The sequence below is a fragment of the Notechis scutatus genome, chromosome 1, assembly GCF_049901735.1.
Source record: "Notechis scutatus isolate UNSWTSFEM ecotype Mainland chromosome 1, rNotScu1.2, whole genome shotgun sequence".
Lineage (NCBI taxonomy): Eukaryota > Metazoa > Chordata > Lepidosauria > Squamata > Elapidae > Notechis > Notechis scutatus.
Window position 1 is genome coordinate 325,249,893 of NC_142009.1, and position 18,564 is coordinate 325,268,456.

At 40.6% G+C, this 18,564-nt stretch overlaps 1 protein-coding gene and 1 long non-coding RNA gene across 3 annotated transcripts in view; one reads left to right on the forward strand and one right to left on the reverse strand.

Moving 5' to 3' along the window:
* Positions 1 to 10,483, forward strand: part of ARID3A (AT-rich interaction domain 3A) — a 74,360-nt gene extending 63,877 nt beyond the window's left edge. The window contains exons 7-9 of one of the 2 annotated variants that reach the window (XM_026670990.2): positions 688 to 999; positions 1,669 to 1,758; positions 3,140 to 10,483. In XM_026670990.2, coding sequence (XP_026526775.1) covers positions 688 to 999; positions 1,669 to 1,758; positions 3,140 to 3,327 — 590 coding nt within the window. In that variant the 3' untranslated portion in view covers positions 3,328 to 10,483. The remainder of the gene's footprint in view (positions 1 to 687; positions 1,000 to 1,668; positions 1,759 to 3,139) is intronic. The other variant, XM_026670991.2, reaches the window with a different exon arrangement.
* On the reverse strand, positions 2,037 to 18,432 carry LOC148133523 (uncharacterized). The gene is made up of 3 exons (XR_015746945.1): positions 18,307 to 18,432; positions 4,092 to 4,241; positions 2,037 to 2,536 (listed from the first exon to the last, which is right to left on the reverse strand). It is a non-coding gene; the product is annotated as an uncharacterized LOC148133523 (long non-coding RNA).
* Between the last annotated feature and the right edge of the window lie 132 nt (positions 18,433 to 18,564).

The following is an 18,564-nucleotide window of genomic DNA, read 5'->3' on the forward strand; positions in this document are numbered from 1 at the left end:
ATTCATTTTAAAAAGCCCAGCCTTTTTTTTTTTTCAAGATTCCATGGGAGCCTTAAAAAAGCAGCTGCAGCTGCTTTAAGGATTGCATTAATTTAAGTTTAATTACTTCTGTTAACACTACCTTCCTGAGATTATGGGAGCAGTCTCCTAAAGAGACTATAATTTTACCAGCTGCACCTATTTTGTGTATGTGTTTTCTCTTTCTTTCTTTCTTTCTTTCTTTCTTTCTTTCTTTCTTTCTTTCTTTCTTTCTTTCTTTCTTTCTTTCTTTCTTTCTTTCTTTCTTTCTTTCTTTCTTTCTTTCTTTCTTTTTCTTTCTTTCTTTCTTTCTTTCTTTCTTTCTTTCTTTCTTTCTTTCTTTCTTTCTTTCTTTCTTTCTTCCTTCCTTCCTTCCTTCCTTCTTCCTTCCTTCTTCTTCCTTTCTTCTTTCCTTTCTTTCTTTCTTTCTTTCTTTCTTTCTTTCTTTCTTTCTTTCTTTCTTTCTTTCTTTCTTTCTTTTCTTCTTCTTCCTTCTTCCTTCTTTCTTTCTTTTTTTTTCTTTCTTTCTTTCTTTCTTTCTTTCTTTCTTTCTTTCTTTCTTTCTTTCTTTCTTTCTTTCTTTCTTTCTTTTTTTTTTCTTTCTTTCTTTTAAAAAGAAGCCCTAGAACCATTATAGTTACCTCTCCCCTCACTTTCCCCCCACACCAGAGGAAGATTCTGCAATTCCTATTGCGGTACCCAACCGCCTACCTGTCTCCCTCGCAAGCCATCCTGTCGTCGCAGCGCAGGCAGCGGCTGTGCAAGCAGCCGCCGCCCAAGCTGCTGTAGCTGCTCAGGCGGCAGCGTTGGAACAGCTACGGGAGAAGCTGGAATCGGGGGAGCCGCCGGAAAAGAAGATGGCCCTTGTGACAGATGAACAGCAGCGTCTGATGCAACGGGCAATCCAGCAAAACTTGCTTGCCATGACCGCTCAGCTGCCGATGAACATCCGGATCAATAGTCAAGGGGCCCGCTCACCAGGTTGTTGCATGTTCCCTCCCTTTCCCCAAAGATTGACAGCCATACCAGACTTGAGGTGGTGGATGGAAGCCATGCAAGGGTTGCTCAGGATTGCCTCATATTGGAGCCTGAAGCATTCAGGGTACAGGTTGTCCTCCTCACTCAGTCATAAGATAAGGCCTACTTGTAAATGTGAAGAATAAAAATAAAAAAGAATAGATTTAAATCTATGTAGATGATGTGAATCAAACAAGTTTGCATTATTCCTTTCATTTCTGCCAGCTGTATTTTTTTCTGCATCATTTTATCCTGCTTTAACTAGGCCAGGATTGATAACTGAGCACTCAAATCAGAAACTAATCACTGTCATTTTCATAAGTTTACAATCCCACCCCACAATTAAATGAAAACTGATATCTGTATCTTTTGATGATATCATTAAATATTCAAGTGGTCAGGATCTTTCTTTTTAAAACATATTCAGATGATCCAAGTGGCTGAGAGATTGCCTTGATTTTCCATTTACAATATTTACATGTCCTTATTTTCAGCCTTGCCCATTTCATTTCCAGCTTATAAGCCAAGTATGTGTAGCCCCAAAGTTAATTTATTGCTGCTTTAGGCTAATCTCTCTCCATACAAAGATCACTTTTCATATCTAAACAAAGACCCATCTTTATTCTTTTGCAGAAAACCGCCAAGACTCTTCCATGAATCTGGCTGCCAATGGTACCAGTAGCATTAGCATGTCAGTTGAGATTAATGGCATTGTGTATGCAGGTAAGGGGGGAAATGCAGTTGGGACTTAAGAGAAAAGGGTTGGCCCTCATGGCAAGAGTTGATTGTTCTATAAACCGTGTCATGTTTAGTTAAAAAGGTGGCAAATTTGCAGGTAGATGATGAGCATCCAGTCCCTAATCAAACGGGGGGAGGGTGGGGCAGCTTGGGGCATTTCTTTTTAGTCTGCAGAGTGTATGGCAGAGATGTGATATCATCAGAGAAGGAGTGGGCATGCATTTTTAATGCATGCTTTTGATGGCAAAAGGAGGGTACTAACATTTTATTTTTATTTTTTTATTTATTTTATTTGGTTTGTCAATTGCTTACAAGATAATAGGTATAAGTAAAAACATAGTTATGAATACATAGATACATATCAGAAAAATAAAAGAAATAATAGGACAGGGACGGTAGGCACGTTGGTGAGCTTATGCACGCCCCCTACAGACCTCTTAGGAAAGGGGTGAGATCAATAATAGAAAGTCTAAGGTTAAAGTTTTTGGGGTTTGGGGAAGAAACCACAGAGTCAGGTAGAGTATTCCAGGCATTGACCACTTTGTTGCTGAAGCTGTATTTCCTGCAATCAAGTTTGGTGCGATTAACCTTGAGTTTGTATCTATTGTGTGCTCTTGTATTGTTACGGTTGAAGCTGAAGTATTCATTGACAGGTAGGACATTGCAATGTATGATTTTATATACTATACTTAGATCGGACCGAAGGCGGTGTAGTTCTAGGTTTTCTAGGTCTAGAATTTCAAGTCTGGTGGCATAAGGTATTCTGCAACAAGTAGAGGAAAATTAAAATTAACATAAAATTATTGTGCTGGTTTTAATCCTTTAAAAAGACAGAAACCCTTGAGTACTCCAGAGAGTGTTCATAAGCTGGAGGCTCCTCCCTGGCATATTAAGAGAAACTCTCAAGTTCATCTTGACTTGGGATGACTTCATTTCATTCTCCTGGCAATATTACTTAAGTACTTTGCCATTGCTTTATTGGGGGATGCGGGTATTTAATTGATTTTCCAATCCAGACTAAAGGTGTGGGATTTTCTAGTGGGCTCCCATCCAAGTTTTAACTAGATCAGACTCTGCTTAGCTTCTCACAATCAGCCAAGATTGACTCGCCGCTGCTATCTATCTAGCGTGAGATCTCTCCGCTAAGATGTAGAAACTAATGTGCTTATACTCTAAAGTGCTGCCCTCTTTAGTTAACCTTGGCATATTAATCCACATGGGTTACATTGCTTGAAAGGTGATACTCTAGTTTGGGGGGGGGTCTTCAATTATTATAGGGAGGTATAAGAAGACAGGCTGCGGGAGAAGAAGAGTTACAGCCGCTGTGAACCTGCCCTGTCCATTTTTGTTCCCTGTTCCTTTCCAGGAGTGTTGTTTGCCCAAACTCCAGGAGCCTCGTCTTCTCACAATAAAGGAAGCACCAACAGCGGGCGGAGTTCCAGCAGCACTGGCAGTGGCGGCGGCGGGGGTGCGACAGGTGGCACGGCAGCAGGTTCACAAGTCGGTGTGCCCCCTGCACCGACTTCTACCTCAACCAACTCCTTATCGCCTTAAACCCACCACCTCTTCTTCCTCCTCCATCCCGCCAAAATGAAGACACTTGTTTGGACAGGACATTTGAGACCAGCCCTTCCCCTTCTCTGCCCCCCCCCCCCCAAATGTGCAGTGGGGGAGTGAAATTGTGCCTTCCCCACCCTCCGATACCCCTAGGCATCAGGGCCTGCCTGATACATTTGGATGGGGTTTTCTTGGATTTCGGGGCTGGAAGGGGTTGGAATCAGTGATGAACCTTACCACACGTGGCATCCAGCCATGGACATTGAGGGGTAACAAGCATAGTGCAGCGGGGTCTCTAAAGGTGCAAACTCCCCCCTCCTCACCCAGGCAGCAAGAAATTCAGGGATGGTACTGTCCTTGGATGGGACAAAGATTCAGAAAACAAAGTGCATTTTTTCCAATGTAGCTGAAAACCAAACACCAAACAAAATTCAGGGGGAGTGGAGTACTTGGAATGATGGTTTTCTCCTGTCCTCCTCCCTCTGCTGTTTCCCCCCTCCCTTTCCTCCCCTTTAAAGCATTTTTTTACCCACTTGGTATTCCGCTGTTTAGGATTGTGCTCCATGGGGTTCTGGGCGTTGCAGTCCCTACACACCCGGAGGGCACCAATTTGGGGAAGGCTGTTTCTAGTGAATACATTGGAAAGAACAACCACACAAAAGCTAAGCGGGGTTGGAGGGGCGTTGTTAAATTCTGAGCCAGAGCAATACTGTGCAGACTAGCTTTTTGACGTGATGCATTGTAGATCCATAACTCCTTACCTCATGCAAATCCACACTTTGCACTGTGTGTCCTTTTGATTTTGATTTTTTTTTTTAAGTTATTCTTTGGGATACCTCCAGACAAGTAGCGGTGGCGGCAGTGGCAGCTGGTGTGCCTCCATTCTCACAGGCTTGCTTTGAAATGGAACCCTACATTAAAAGAAATATGCAGATATCAAGGATTTCACACAGATGGAGGATAATTTGGGGAAAGCTTTATTCCTTGCCTTTCTTTTCTTTTTTCTTTTTTGGAAAACTGCTGTCAAACTAAGGAAAATGAAAGGGAGGGTGTCAATAGCTCTCTCCCCCTCTTCATGTCTTTAAGGAAAGCACCTCTAAAATAGGTTTGTTTCTTCTTTTCCTTGCGATGATAACAACTCCTTGGACCTGTCTGACTTTCTTGCTCTCTTCCCCCCAGATCTGGGTAGGGCTTTGAGGGTGCTCAGGTAGTTTTTTGTGTGTGGAGTGAGTGGGGTTTGAGGGGCTATGGTAGCATTTCATAGGATAATATTTTTATACAGAGCTGCCCCCACCCCACGTATGGATTGTACTTTAGTGAGAATGAGGACTGAAAGGAGCAGCCTGCCAGCTGTTTAATTGTTGGCTCTCTTCTAATTCTTTATCTTAACCTACAGAAGATTCCAGTCTGTCATATGGTCAGAGTGGCTGATTGCTTCAGAGGTTTCTTAAAAACAATTTAAATAGTAGCATTTACCTGTGGCATAATCTCTGCAAAGCTGCTTTTGTCTAAGCTTCTTTTGAAAGCACACCTATTTAAAAAAACAGAAGAGAGTGGCATATAGTCATCATCGTGACTTCTCTCAGGCGGATTGGAATTATAACTGGGGGTGCACTACAGAATCCCCAAACACAGTTCTCACATTCAACTTGCAGCTACTAATATTTATTTTAAAAAACCTCCCTTTTTTTCCTTTGAAGATCATGATTTGTTAGAAAGAGCGCTAAACTCCTTAGACCGTGTTACATTTGGCTTCCTTGCTAGCTGTCAGAAATGTTTGGAACATAGAAATTAAAAACTTGTTACAGGTTGCCCTGCGCCTCCAAAGATAGTTTTAGCAAAGCTTGCCTGAACATTTATACAGGGTTATGTGGTATTCTACCAGTCTCCAGTGTTGTTGGGATCTTCATGGTACTCCAGAATCACTCCTTCCATATTTATAATTTCATTTATAAGGAATTAAAGGGTCTGCAGGACAAATATCCTCTATTATTTCTAGCAGAGATCACTCCATTTTTGCTCCTTAGCTCAGTCTTCTAGCATCCTTTCTTTGACTAGCTATAGTTGGGTTTGGTTTATAACAGCTGTGTGAGAGGCATCTACCTAGATTCCCCCCCACCCCCAACTGCTTTTTGCAATAACAAAGGTGGTGACAGGAACAGTTTGGTCTATAGGTCCTCTGCAAAGTATAGAAAGGTAGCTTGGAAACAACATATTCGCAATCTCGAAAACCGTTCTTTTTCAGAGACGCTGTTTTCAGTTTTTCTTTTCTTTCTGATCTCTTTCTTTAATGCATTTTAAGAAAACAAATTTCCTTTGGAGTTCAGTGTTTTCATTTCATTTCCAAAAGACAGTGAATCCCAATAACATCAACAAAAAATATTCCTCATTCGCAAAGGCCCTGTGCCTATTTTGATGGTTTTTTCCTTCCCACATTTTAATTTGCTGCTGAGGGAAGTGGACCCTGGTGAGCAATTTGGTTAATTCCCTCTTTCGATTCTCCTAGGTATAGGCACTCCAATTCACTCCCTTCGTGCCCCCTGAAAGTATAATTTATTTCAGCCTGTGCAGTTAAATGACTGCCGCTTTCAAAGAAATGGAGCCTCTGTAAGAGAGATCCTATTTGCGGATTTACCTTGATGATACGAGACAGAACCTTGAAAACTAGGTGGAGACACAGTGGGAAGAGGTGGTTTTATCATTGATGTCCTCCCAACGTAACGTGCTGCAGAGTCAAGATTTCGTTTTGGCAGGTTTCAATTTTCTATGTGGTTAGCCCGAGTAAGCTCTTAAGAATTTTTAGGGAGTTTGAAGCAGGCGTATGTTCTTTCTGCCTCTTGGTTGCTGGGATTTTAATGCTATCACTTAGTTGCATCATACAAAAGACTGACATGTAGCAACCCTTTCCCTTAGGGCTGGTTTTTTAAAGTTGGATTCTGAGATGCTGCAATTGATTCAGTGTAACAGAAAGTATTTGAGTTTTAAATGTCAGTGTTTTGAAGCAGGAGGCATGCACTTTTCACTGAATAACCTATTCCAGTTAATTGGCTGTGTTGGATGGACTCAGACATGAGGAAACCCGGGCAAGGGAGTGTTGGGAAATGGAGTCCCACACTTCTGATCAGATGCCAAAGTAGCAAGTTGTGGAGAATTCAGAGTTGTGGATCAAGCAGCTTTTGGGCATGCTAAGAATAGGAAAAATTCTGCTTATCTTCAGGTTCCACGAATGCCGAAAGGAGTGTACTTCATTTTGGGAAGCAGAGTGTCCTGGCCAAGTTGAGCTGTTTCCCAGAGTTACAGATCCCAGGCACTTCAATCTATTTTGGGGCCTTTTATCGTAGTTCAGTTTTTCAGCATCTTCCCTCTAATGCCAGATAAGGTGAAACCCCTTGGTTACAATGGCTCCAGGTCTAGAAACATGGGGCAAAACATGGTGTCTTTAAATGGTGGTGGAGGAGGATGGGTTCACTTTCTGAGAGGAATGGAGCGCTTGAACCTCAGGCTGCCACCACAGGAAATGTTTCCATTCTCAGGATAGCAGAGGGTATCTCAGAGAGTGGGGGGAAAGACCTTCGGAAAGTAAAATCCAGGAGATTGGCTTCTAAGAGGTGTAAAGGACCTGCAAAGTGGCTTAAATATGGAAGGGAGAAGAAGAAAAAAGTGCTCTTAAAGTAGAATTGCTGAATCCCTTTTAGATGGCACAAAACATTCTCTTTTTCTCTCTTCTGCTTCCAGAACTCTGTTGACACAGGGAGGGGAATGCAAAAAAAAGGGGGAAACATGGCAGTCATCAGGTACACTTACAAAAAAGACCTCTCCTCTTTAGTTAGATGCTGACTGGGTTGGAGGAGGAAGACACACATTTCTCTTTCCACTTGTGGTCATTGCTACAGGGTTTATTATCTGTGACCCATAGGCAGCCAAAGGGAGGAGAGCATGGGGACAAGGCATTCCTCATCATTTCATCTGTACTCTTTTGGTCTGATAACAAGGTGGTATCCTATCCCAGTCTGGAAGCATTCCTTCCCTTGGAATGCCCTGCGGAGACTTTCTGTGAAGACTAGCTATGAAATTGGAGTCTTTCCCCTCATGCCTTCACTACAGTTCTTGGTATTTTTTTCTGTGCCGAATCGGCGTTACCCAACATGATTCCCTCCAAATGTGATAAGGACTGCAACTCCCAGAATGCCCAGACAATGTGGTGTAAGATCACTCTAGAAATTCTGGGAACTGGAGTGCTGTCACTGCTGGAGGGTGTCCAGCTAGGAAAGACTTGGAATGTCTAGGGTTTCTGTGAGATCTGGAAACTTGGCTGCTCCTTAGTTTTTCTGATCCAATCTACATGTACACCTCACTAGGTGAAACTAGCTGAAAGCATCTGAGAGTTTCTGTAGAAGCAGACTGTTTGAGGATATGCCTCATTGGCTTTTAAAAAGCAAAAAAGTTCTCAATCTTTACGGAAATTTCATAAGCTAAAATAACAATTTTCTAGATTTTGTGTCTGAGGTGGGTTTTGTAAGTGTGGCAATGGAAAAAATCTCTTCCTCCCAGAAAAACCTTGAGTCATAATTGCCAATAAGGACCATCAGTATCTATATTCTCTGCCACATAGCCAGCATTTTCTATTTTTGTTTCTTTCATCTCCTGTGCAAGTCTGATTGTTTCCGATGAGAGCTTTAAAAAAAGACACAAACACCTGTATTTGTACAATTCTTAAAACGATTATCCAAATTTGACTCAAGACCCATGTCCCTGCAGGCCATGCCCAAGATAGAATTTTGTGCAAAATTGTTCTGCTACATTTTTTCCTTGAGCAAGTTATCCCTGGTGTAACCCTAGCTATTGGTAGGAGATATCTAATAATATAGTTGTGTGCAGAATATATTGGCTATTGAGTAGATAAAAACATCTCTCACAGGGCAGAGAGAGGAGGAATTTCGCTGAAAAAAAAGGCGAGCCTATTAAGAAGTTCTGTTTTGTGTCCCTGCTTCCCAAATATGCCTTTACTAAATTGGTTAAAATGAATTAAAGCAGCCTTTTTGTTGTGAGGTATGAATCCTTGTCCTCCTACCTCTCTTTCATCTCCAATGGGAACTATTTTTGCCTAACTGCTGGATGGACCATCTTCTCCCAACACCATAGAGAGTATTTAACAAAGAGGCAATTAAGGTAGCCATCTTGTCAAAGTTTAGGCCAAGCACTGTTCCCACCTCTGTTAGCAGTTTGTTGTAGCAGGACAAAGGCACTCTTACCTTCCTTCAGTAACATAACACATACATAAGTGTCTTTCTCGTGTTTGCTGCTCCATTGTAGGAGCTGCAATTCAAGTAATGAACCATAATTTCCTATTTCATTTGAATAGGGAAAACAATGGTTTTATTAGCTTTGGAATAAACTAGGATACTAATCCAGCTTCAAATAATGCTTTAATGTCCCAGAGTATTCCAGTTTTTGACGATCAGTTCAAATTACAGGGAGGCTGGTTAAATGCAGTTTTTCATTTGCTTTGCTTTATGTTAAAAAGAGATTGTGAGGTTTGGCATAAAATATATGTACTTCAGCCATAAAATTGTCAAAACGTGGCCAATTCTTAAGCAATAGCTTTCAGGAGCTACGAAGTGCAAAGTATCATTCTTGGTTCCTCATTTTGGTAGCTCTTTGGAATTCACTGATCTCAATCAAAGTAATTTAAATATGCCAATTTTGCATGAGAGACCCTCCCAAACTGTGTGTGTCCATTGAGCATATCACTCTATTCATTATTGGTGGGTAGGCCTTGGCATTTTCCCCATAAACATGATAAAAGAGGGTTCTAGTGTGCAGGTGGGTGGAGAAGAAAGATTCTATAACTAAATTTATATAAATATATATAAATATATATATATATATAAAACGAGTGTGTATGTTTGTGTCTCTTCACTTTTTTTGAGTGTGTAATTGTGGGTGTGTGCGTGTGCGTGTCTAAGAAACGTATAAAATTTATTTTTCAGTCCAAGCTTTTTGACTAAGGATTGGATTTGTAACTCAGGGGAATTGAACCTGCTGTCTAGATCTTGATTGTATCGGGGGAGGCGGGTAGGGGGAAGGGTCTCGGAACAAGGGCGGGTTAAAAAAACGTTCAGATTTGCTTGCTGTGGCTGTTACTTAGATGGTGGTGGGTTTAAAAAATGCGTTCTGCTTGTTTTTATACTTTCAAAAGAGCTGAGCCCCAGCATTGGCTTTGGTGTTTCCATTTACGTGAGTTTAATTATACCCAACTATCAAGGACTATTCCAGATTCTTTAATGATTTTGGAAAAGTTGCATTGGCGCCTTTGAGGAGTTGTAAGCAGGCAGTTGAGAAAAAAATGGACACGAAAACATTTGGGTAAAAAGAAGGAGCTGGAATTAGAAGTGGTGATGCAAGATCACTCAGTCTCTTTGGGGAATAACTCTTCTTGTTCTCTTCTTATTTAATAGCACACGTTATAACACATCTAGCATTTTAAATCCACCACCTTTTTTTTCTCCAGACCTCAAGCAATGCTCTCCAGCTTGCTCTACCCACAATCAAGTTTTGTCTTGGGGGGAGTTTATTGGCTTATTTTTATTCTTGCGAAAGGGGTAAGGGATGGCTTTAGTTAGTAAAAGGGTGTTTTTGTTCTTGCATTTGTACAAACACTGTGTTGAGGGGAGGTCTTGATTTATTTGGGGGCTGGGAGAACATAATATTCTCCCCCCACCCACTCTCCTTTGCATATCAGCTTAAAAGTAAGATGTAATTTCAGTTTTTCTTTAGGGATTTTGAATGGAAAAAAATCGAATACAGCAAGGATATGCAATCTGTACAGCGTATGTAGTTTTTTGACTCAGGTAATAAGAATTAAAAATCGTAAAAGAAACCACATTCTACCTCTGAAAACAGTAGGCCTGGGACTGCCTTTTGTCTCCTGGCCTCTGTACTTCGTTTTTGTTTGTTTTTGCTTTTGTTTGTTTTTTAAATCACTTTTTTCGCAAAACATTCAGGTATTAACCTTTGTGACTTAATAAAGAAATAAAAACACTGAAAAGTTTACATTTTATAACATTATTACAGATTGTATTTAAACTTCAGAAATATTTAAGATGATTGTAACCTTGTAAAGTTTAAGAAATATTAAAAAAGAAGAAAAAGATACTTTCAAAGGTGTATGCCATCCATGTGTGTGTGTGGTTGCGGGTGCGCACATCTGTGTGAACATGTGAATATGGTGCCTAAATTGAAATGAGGATAAAAGTAATAGTTTCCTCATAAAGAATGGCAGCCTCTAATGTTTTTGCATGACAAACATTCAGTGGGGGAGGGGTGAACTAAAGAATTACTCTGCTCACAGGATGCTAAATGGATAAATAATCTAGTCTGTCATAATGTACCTTCTTATGTTCTTAAGCCTTCCCATCTGCCATACAGGGATAATAATACTGACTTACCTTTCTGGACTGTTGAAAAGGCTGCAAGAAGGTAGAAGCAGAAGGCTGAGTTACATCGTTGAGCCCTGGAAGAGCAATATTCACTGATTCACAGGCAAAATGGCTCTTCACCTCATGTGTTGCCAAATTTATTGGAAGGTTCTGATATCCAGACTCTAAATTTGAATCACTAATACTCAAATTATTTTGAATGTAGAAAATAATATAGCACCAAGGTTCAGATCTGGATGCAAAATGATGTGGGACATACACTTTGAAATGACTATGACATCCTCAATATTATCCACATTAAGCTTCATTGGCAAAGAGAACAGGTTTGACAATGGCCTCTGGTGTGACAACAGCACTTATGCTGTGTAAAAATAAAATATGGATTATCTAAAAATCAGCATGAGTGAAGGCCTGTGGCGGCAGTGTTGAAGCGGACATATGGAGCTGCATTTGTGTGAGCTGCTCACATAAGTGAAGCTTCTGTGGCCCAGTTCCTACTTTGAATAAAATATCGCCTAACCATGGATTTTGGATTTTCTTAGTCCTACCTTTGTTTTGAATATGAAATGTAACATCAATAACAGACTTTTCTGAAAAATAACAAGTAGGGGGTGGGGAGAAGGAGGGTAGTTTGGAGAAACATAGATTAAGATACTTTTCTTTAAAAATAAAGAGACTTTATGGAAACTGCACAATACATTTCCAATATATTTTCCATCTTAATTAATAAAGATGTTCATTTGCTGGTTTGACTAGGGCTCTTTAAGACAGGGCTCATCAATCTTTTGGACCTCAGGGGCCACCAAACTCATACTTTTAAATCCCGTGGACCACTAATATGAATTTTGGCTGACGGTGGCTTGCTGACATTGGTGGGGACGTCGGTCCCATATTCCAGAGCTGCAGTAGTCACAGGACTGATCCTTTGGTCATCCTGGAGCAGCTGCTCCTCCACCCTGGTGCACCGGCCTGCCATGGACTGGATGAGCTGCTCCGGGATGACCAAAGGGCCAGTCCTGTGACTACTGCAGCTCTGGAATATGGGACTGACTTTCCCACCAATGTCAGCAAGCCATCCCGGGGCATATTTCCCTCCCCCGACGTTGGTCTTATCTTCCAGTTCAAGCTCGCGTGGCTCTTCTCAAGGTAAGGTTTGCGCTCAGCCGAAGGGTAGGCACCAATGGGCGGGCCATGTGGGCGGTGCAGCCTTGTGTTCCCGCACAGCCTGGATTAATTGCTTTGGGGGAGGACATTTCTCAAATTTTCTTGCAGTCCACCAGTGGTCCCCAGTCCACCGGCTGGCGACCACTGCTTTAAGAGATGACATGTTATTAAGTAATATCTATATCATGCTCTGTTTTAACCATAGTTCATTGACCAAGTCATAAGATGGGGCACCCACAATACAGCCACAGTGGTTATGTACAGTACAGGTATTCCTCAACTTACAACAATTGAGCCCAAAATGTATGTTGCTAAGTGAAAATTTATTGAGTTTTGCCCCATTTTATGACTTTTCTTGCCACATTTGTTAAGTGAGCATTAACTGCAGTTAATTGTTGTTAACTGCAATTAGTAACATGGTTGTTGGTTTCCTCTGCTTGTCAGAAGGTTGCAAAAGGGGATCACATGACCCTATGAAATTGCAACTGTCATAAATGAGTCAGTTGTCAAGCATCTGAATGTAAATCACGTGACCATGGAGATGCTGCAACGGTCATAATTACGAAAATTGGTCATAAGTCACTTTTTCAGTGCCATTGTAACGTCACTAAAACTGTTGTAAGTCGAGGACTACCTGTAGTAGGTTTGGCATAACACCTCCATTCTGGTATAATGCAATGGGCGAGTCCATCCAATGAGTCTGGATAGTTTCTTCTTTTCATCTAAAATCTCAAATGCATTTTTGCTATGTCTTTGCACATCCCACCTAAACTACAATCCACATTTTCATCAGTATGAGGTCTATAATCTACAGCTGCCTCTCAGCTCTGTGTTAACTCACAAAAGGCTAGCTTTGCTTGTCCTTCCGTTGACAGGTAAACATGTTTTTATTCAGGCAGGCACATAGGCTTTAAGATGATATTACTGAAATAGATTTTAATTGGTGAGTTACAGTAAAGCTGCTTCACTGATTATTTTTAATTACTATTAATGTTTTCATTCTAATCCTGTTTTTATCCACTATAGCATTAGCTGCTCTGCATGTTATTTTTACAGAACAACAAATTTAGCAACAAGAAGTTATAGCTGCCATAACAGATTGCTTCCCCTCCCCTCAGGCCTTTTGTGTGAGGCTGATTATTCAGCTACCACAATTCAAAACCACTCAACATAACTTTTTTTGTTGTAGGGTACTGTAAAAATGGGAGCCAGTTTGGCAAAATGATTAAAGAGGCTGAGTTGAAGCCAGAAGAGCGTGAGTTCTAATGCTGCTTTGGACCCAGAAGACAGCTGGGCAACTTTGGACCCCTTCTTTTTCCTAGGAAGGAGACAATTGCAAACCACTTCTGAAAGATACTATCAAAAGTGGGGGACCCAACACCCCATATTGTTTATGTAGTTGCCAGGAGTCAGGATAGACCAAAAGGCACAAAATACACATATAGTAGAAGCAGCCTAGATTGCGAGAGAAATGTATCAGTAGTCCTGATCAACTATCTCCCAGATTCAGGAACTCTTAAATACATCCCAAAGGTGCTCTTTTAGGAGGCAACTGGATTTCCTTGTTTTTTTTCCTCTTTGAATACGTTTCATTTCTCATCCAAGAAGCTTCTTCAGCTCTTGACGGGATGGTGGGGAATGGAAGGATTACAGACTTTCAGCTGTACAATTGGGAACAAACACTTTTCGAATCGTGTGGGAGTATGAACATATTTTTTTTAAAAAAATTGCAGACTACAGGAACCAAGAGCACTACTCAGGTGACCCCAGGACACAGATAAACATCCAAGTGCTTCAAGGACCCTCTAAAAAGATGCAAATGACCAGCTGTCTGCAAGGAATATAAATCCTTCCATTCCCCACCTTCCTGTCAGACTGAAAAAGCTTCTTGGATGAAAAGGAAGAGTCTTCAAAGAGAAAAAAACAGTCCAGTTGCCTCCTGAAAAAGCACCTTTGGGACAACCATGACCTGGATCAGGGGTCTCCAATCTTGGACAACTTTAAGACTTGTGGACTAAACTCTAGGAGTTGAAATCCACAAGTCTTAAAGTTGCCCAAGGTTGGAGACCCCTGACCTGGAATGACTGAGAATCTTTACAGACTTTGTGTTAAATACAGTATATTAAGGTAATTTAGAAACAGATAGTGAAGTCAGCGAAATCATCAGATGCAAAGGACTTGTCAGTATTGGCTGGGTGGTAGGCACTGTGTTGGGCCATAGTTTGCTGATGAAACCACAACAGACTGTAACTGCACAACAAACCATGCCATAAAATTGAAATCATACTTGGCTAGTCATCATCTGCTCTACCTGGTGGCATCTTTAATGTCCCAAAAGAATACCATCCTTTGAAATAAAAAAAGGTAAGTCAAGTGACATACAGCCATTTGTTTACCAACTGAAGTTACAACAGCATTGAAAAAAGTGACCAATAAGTGCATCCCCATAATCACATGATCAAAATTTTGGCACTTTGCAACCAGCATGCCAGTTTCAGCATCCTGGGGGTATGCAATTACCATCTGCTACCTTCCCAGGCAGCTTCTGACAAAGTCAATGGGGAAAGCTGAATCTATTTAAAGACAGCATGAATCACTTAACAGCTGCAGTGATTTATTTTAACTGGCAAAAGTCGTAAAATCAGGATCAACTCATTTAACTGCCTCCACTAGCAACGAAATTGTGATTCCAATGGTGATCACGCATATTACTTGTATAAGCAGAAACAAACTGAGATCTATCCTTATGAGACAACAGGCAAACTCCACATCCAACCCTACCTCATCCAACCCACCATCACTCAAAACTAGGCACACATGCCCCTAACTACCTCAATTCCAACTACAACTGGCCTTAAATGCAAGCTACTCAATGCAAGAAGCCTTGTGAATAAAATACCTGAATTTCTCCTCTTACTAAATATGGCTAAATTCGACACCATATTTGTGAAACATGCCTCAACGCATCTCTCCCTGACTCCATTACCACAGTAAGAGATTATCATGTTTACTGATCAGATCGTGAAATCCGTAGAGGAAGTGGTGTTGCTGTCTTCTATAAAAAGTCCTTACATCTAAAAAACATCCAAGTTACCCAAGAGCTTGCTCTTCCTGAGACCATTATCTGTGAACTGACCTTAAATATCACATTTCGGTTCTTACTATGTTACAGAGCCCCTGATTATGACATCGAACATGTAAACAAGCTAAATACACTACTAACATGGGCAGCATCCTGCCCTCACGCTTTTATCTTTCTTGGTGACTTCAATCTACCTCATATTAACTGGACCCTAAACAAATGTACAACTGAACCCATACATGCAACCTTCTACAATGCTGTAACAAATCTGGAACTGGAACAACTAGTAACCAACAATACTAGGCTTAACAACTGCCTCAATCTCATCTTCTGCAATAGTTTGAATTCAATTTATGGAATACAAATTAAAGAACTCTTTTCCAACAGTGATCACAACATGATTGACTTTTGTCTCAACATACTTCCACACAAAAATCATCACAACGACAAAATCCCGAATTATAACTTCAAAAAAGGCAGCTATGATCTTATAATCAACTATCTCTTTTCCCTTGATTGGCAATTTCTATTTACTGGATGCAATACTGTTAAAGACCATTACAACATATTCTTACTAGAAATCAAAAGAGCCATCAAACTATATGTACCAATAACAACTCCCAAAACCAGGAAAAACAGATTACCCATAACAATAAGGAAGCTTCAATCCAAAAAGAGATCACTCTGGCGAAAAAACAAATCTGGTCACGTTGCCAACTTCAAAAGCCGATACAAAAATCTATGCCACCAGATAAAAATGGAATGCACTAATTATCACATGAAACAAGAGGAAAACCTTCTACGCACAAATTCCACCCGTGCTTTCTACTATTTTGTAAACAAAAGACTAAAAGACTCAAGGTCCATCCCACCCCTGAAAGGACCTAATGGCAAAGACTGCAATGACAACACCATCATTTAACACATTCTTTGGCTCAGTATTTGTAAACAGCAATGGATCAAGCCCAGTACTTCCTAGTCGAACCACAGACAAGTACAATGATCTAATACATATCGATTTTACAGTAGACAATGTTGAAAAAGCACTACGCAATCTAAAACCATCTCTATCTATTGGATCGGACGGAATATGTGCCTACTTCTTTAAAAAGCTATCCACTGCCATAGCCGAACCTCTAAGCATAATCTTTGAAAAATCTTTCAGGACCAGCTCCTTGCCAAAACTATGGTCACAAGCCACGGTCATCCCCATCTTCAAAAAGTGAGACCCCAGCCTAGTTGAAAATTACAGACCAATCTCTTTATGCTGCATCACCTGTAAAGTCATGGAATCAATTATTAACCAATCCATTATCCTCCACTTAGAGAAAAACAACCTACTCTCTAATAAACAATTTGGTTTCAGAAAAAAACTATCCTGCAATCTGCAACTCTTATACTGCAAAAACATATGAACTACACTACTCTATCACGGCAAAGGAATAGACGCAATCTACATAGACTTCTGTAAAGCCTTTGATTCAGTGGTGCACGACAAAAACTAAAATCTTACGGTATCTCTGGACACCTGCATAACTGGATAGAAGCATTCCTGTCAAACAGAAAACAAACAATCAAAATTGGGAGCGTCCTATCAAATTCTGTACCTGTCAACAGTGGTGTCCCCCAAGGCAGTGTTCTAGGACCAACTCTCTTCATATTCTAAATAAATGACCTCTGTGATCATATTGAGCAACTGCATTCTCTTCACTGACGATGTAAAGCTATTCAACACCACAGACAATACTGCTACCCTTCAAAAAGACCTCGACTATGTATCAGAATGGTCAAACAAATGGCAACTTCAAATCTCAACAAATAAATGCTCTGTCTTACATATTGGCAAAAAAAATCAGAAAATAAAATACAGGCTGAATAGTCAAGACCTTGTTTATGATCCAAACTCTGTCAAGGATCTTGGAGTACTCATCTGTAATGATCTAAGTGCTAGAGCACACTGTAACTACATAGCCCAAAAGGCATTAAGAGTTGTTAACCTAATCTTACGTAGCTTTTTCTCTGTTATATTACACTACTAACTACAGCATACAAAACATTTGCTAGACCAATACTTGAATACAGCTCATCAGTCTGGAACCCACATTATGTATCTGATATTAACACAGGTGAGAAAGTCCAGAAATATTTCACAAGAAGAGTACTCCACTCCTCTACTCGTTGCAAAATACCTTATGCCACCAGACTTGAAATTTTAGACCTAGAAAACCTAGAACTACGCCGCCTTCGGTCCGATCTAAGTATAGTATATAAAATCATACATTGCAATGTCCTACCTGTCAATGAATACTTCAGCTTCAACCATAACAATACAAGAGCAAACAATAGATACAAACTCAAGGTTAATCGCACCAAACTTGATTGCAGGAAATACAACTTCAGCAACAGAGTGGTCAATGTCTGGAATACTCTACCTGACTCTGTGGTTTCTTTCCCAAACCCCAAAAACTTTAACTTTCTACTATTGACCTCACCCCTTTCCTAAGAGGTCTGTAGAGGGTGTGCATAAGCGCACCAATGTGCCTACCGTCCCTGTCCTATTGTTTCTTTTATTTTTCTTATATGTATCCATGTATTCATAACTATGTTTTTACTTATACCTATTATCTTGTAAGCAATTGACAAACCAAATAAAATAAAAAATAAAATAAAATAAATAAAAAAATAAAATGAAAGCTAGGCAGCCTGAGATGCATGGAGAAAAGTTATATGGTAATACCGACTTGCACATCTATACTTCAATGGCTACTCTGATAATATTGTTACATTGTGGAAAACATGGTATTCACTTATGCAGAATAGAAATATACATCAGTAGGAGGCAAGCGCCCCCTAGTGATTGCTTAATTGATGTCGACAAATTCAGTTTCAACTAATGCCAATTCTTTACCGATTTTTTTTAGAATAGAATAGAATTCTTTATTAGCCAAGTGTGATTGGACACACAAGGAATTTGTCTTGGTGCAAATGCTCTCAGTGTACATAAAAGAAAAGATACATTCGTCAAGAATCATAAGATTTTTATACAAATCTACTTTTCTGGCTTGCACTTCAGTTGGGAGGCCGATTAAATCTGCGCCTCCTGTCAAACCAAGTCAATTAAAGATCAAGAGTGCAAAACACTATTCGGTGGCTATAGAAAAAGAGAGAAAAGCTTAACCAAGTTTTGTATCATCCGGCAGACTCCCTTCTCTAGCTTTCAATGCGGGTGGGCTTATAAAAAGACGAGAGAGGAAGAAAAGCTGGACTCGTATTGCACCATAAACCATCAACCTGCCTGCTACCTAACGCGTTTCAACTCCGCAGGTCGTGAGAATACAGACGCTGAAAAAGAAGGAAGAAGTCACGTGGCTTTAAAAGCAAGACCCCGCCCTTTGCCCTCGGTCTGTAGGTCACCACCCTCCCGAGTCCGCCTCCTCTCAGCCTTCTTCCGGCAGAAAGTGGCGGTCTAGGACTGGAAAGCTCTGTGATTTCTGACTTCCCGCCCTTCCTTTGCTCAGAGATGGCCCCCGTTCTTGAACCTGCACGGCC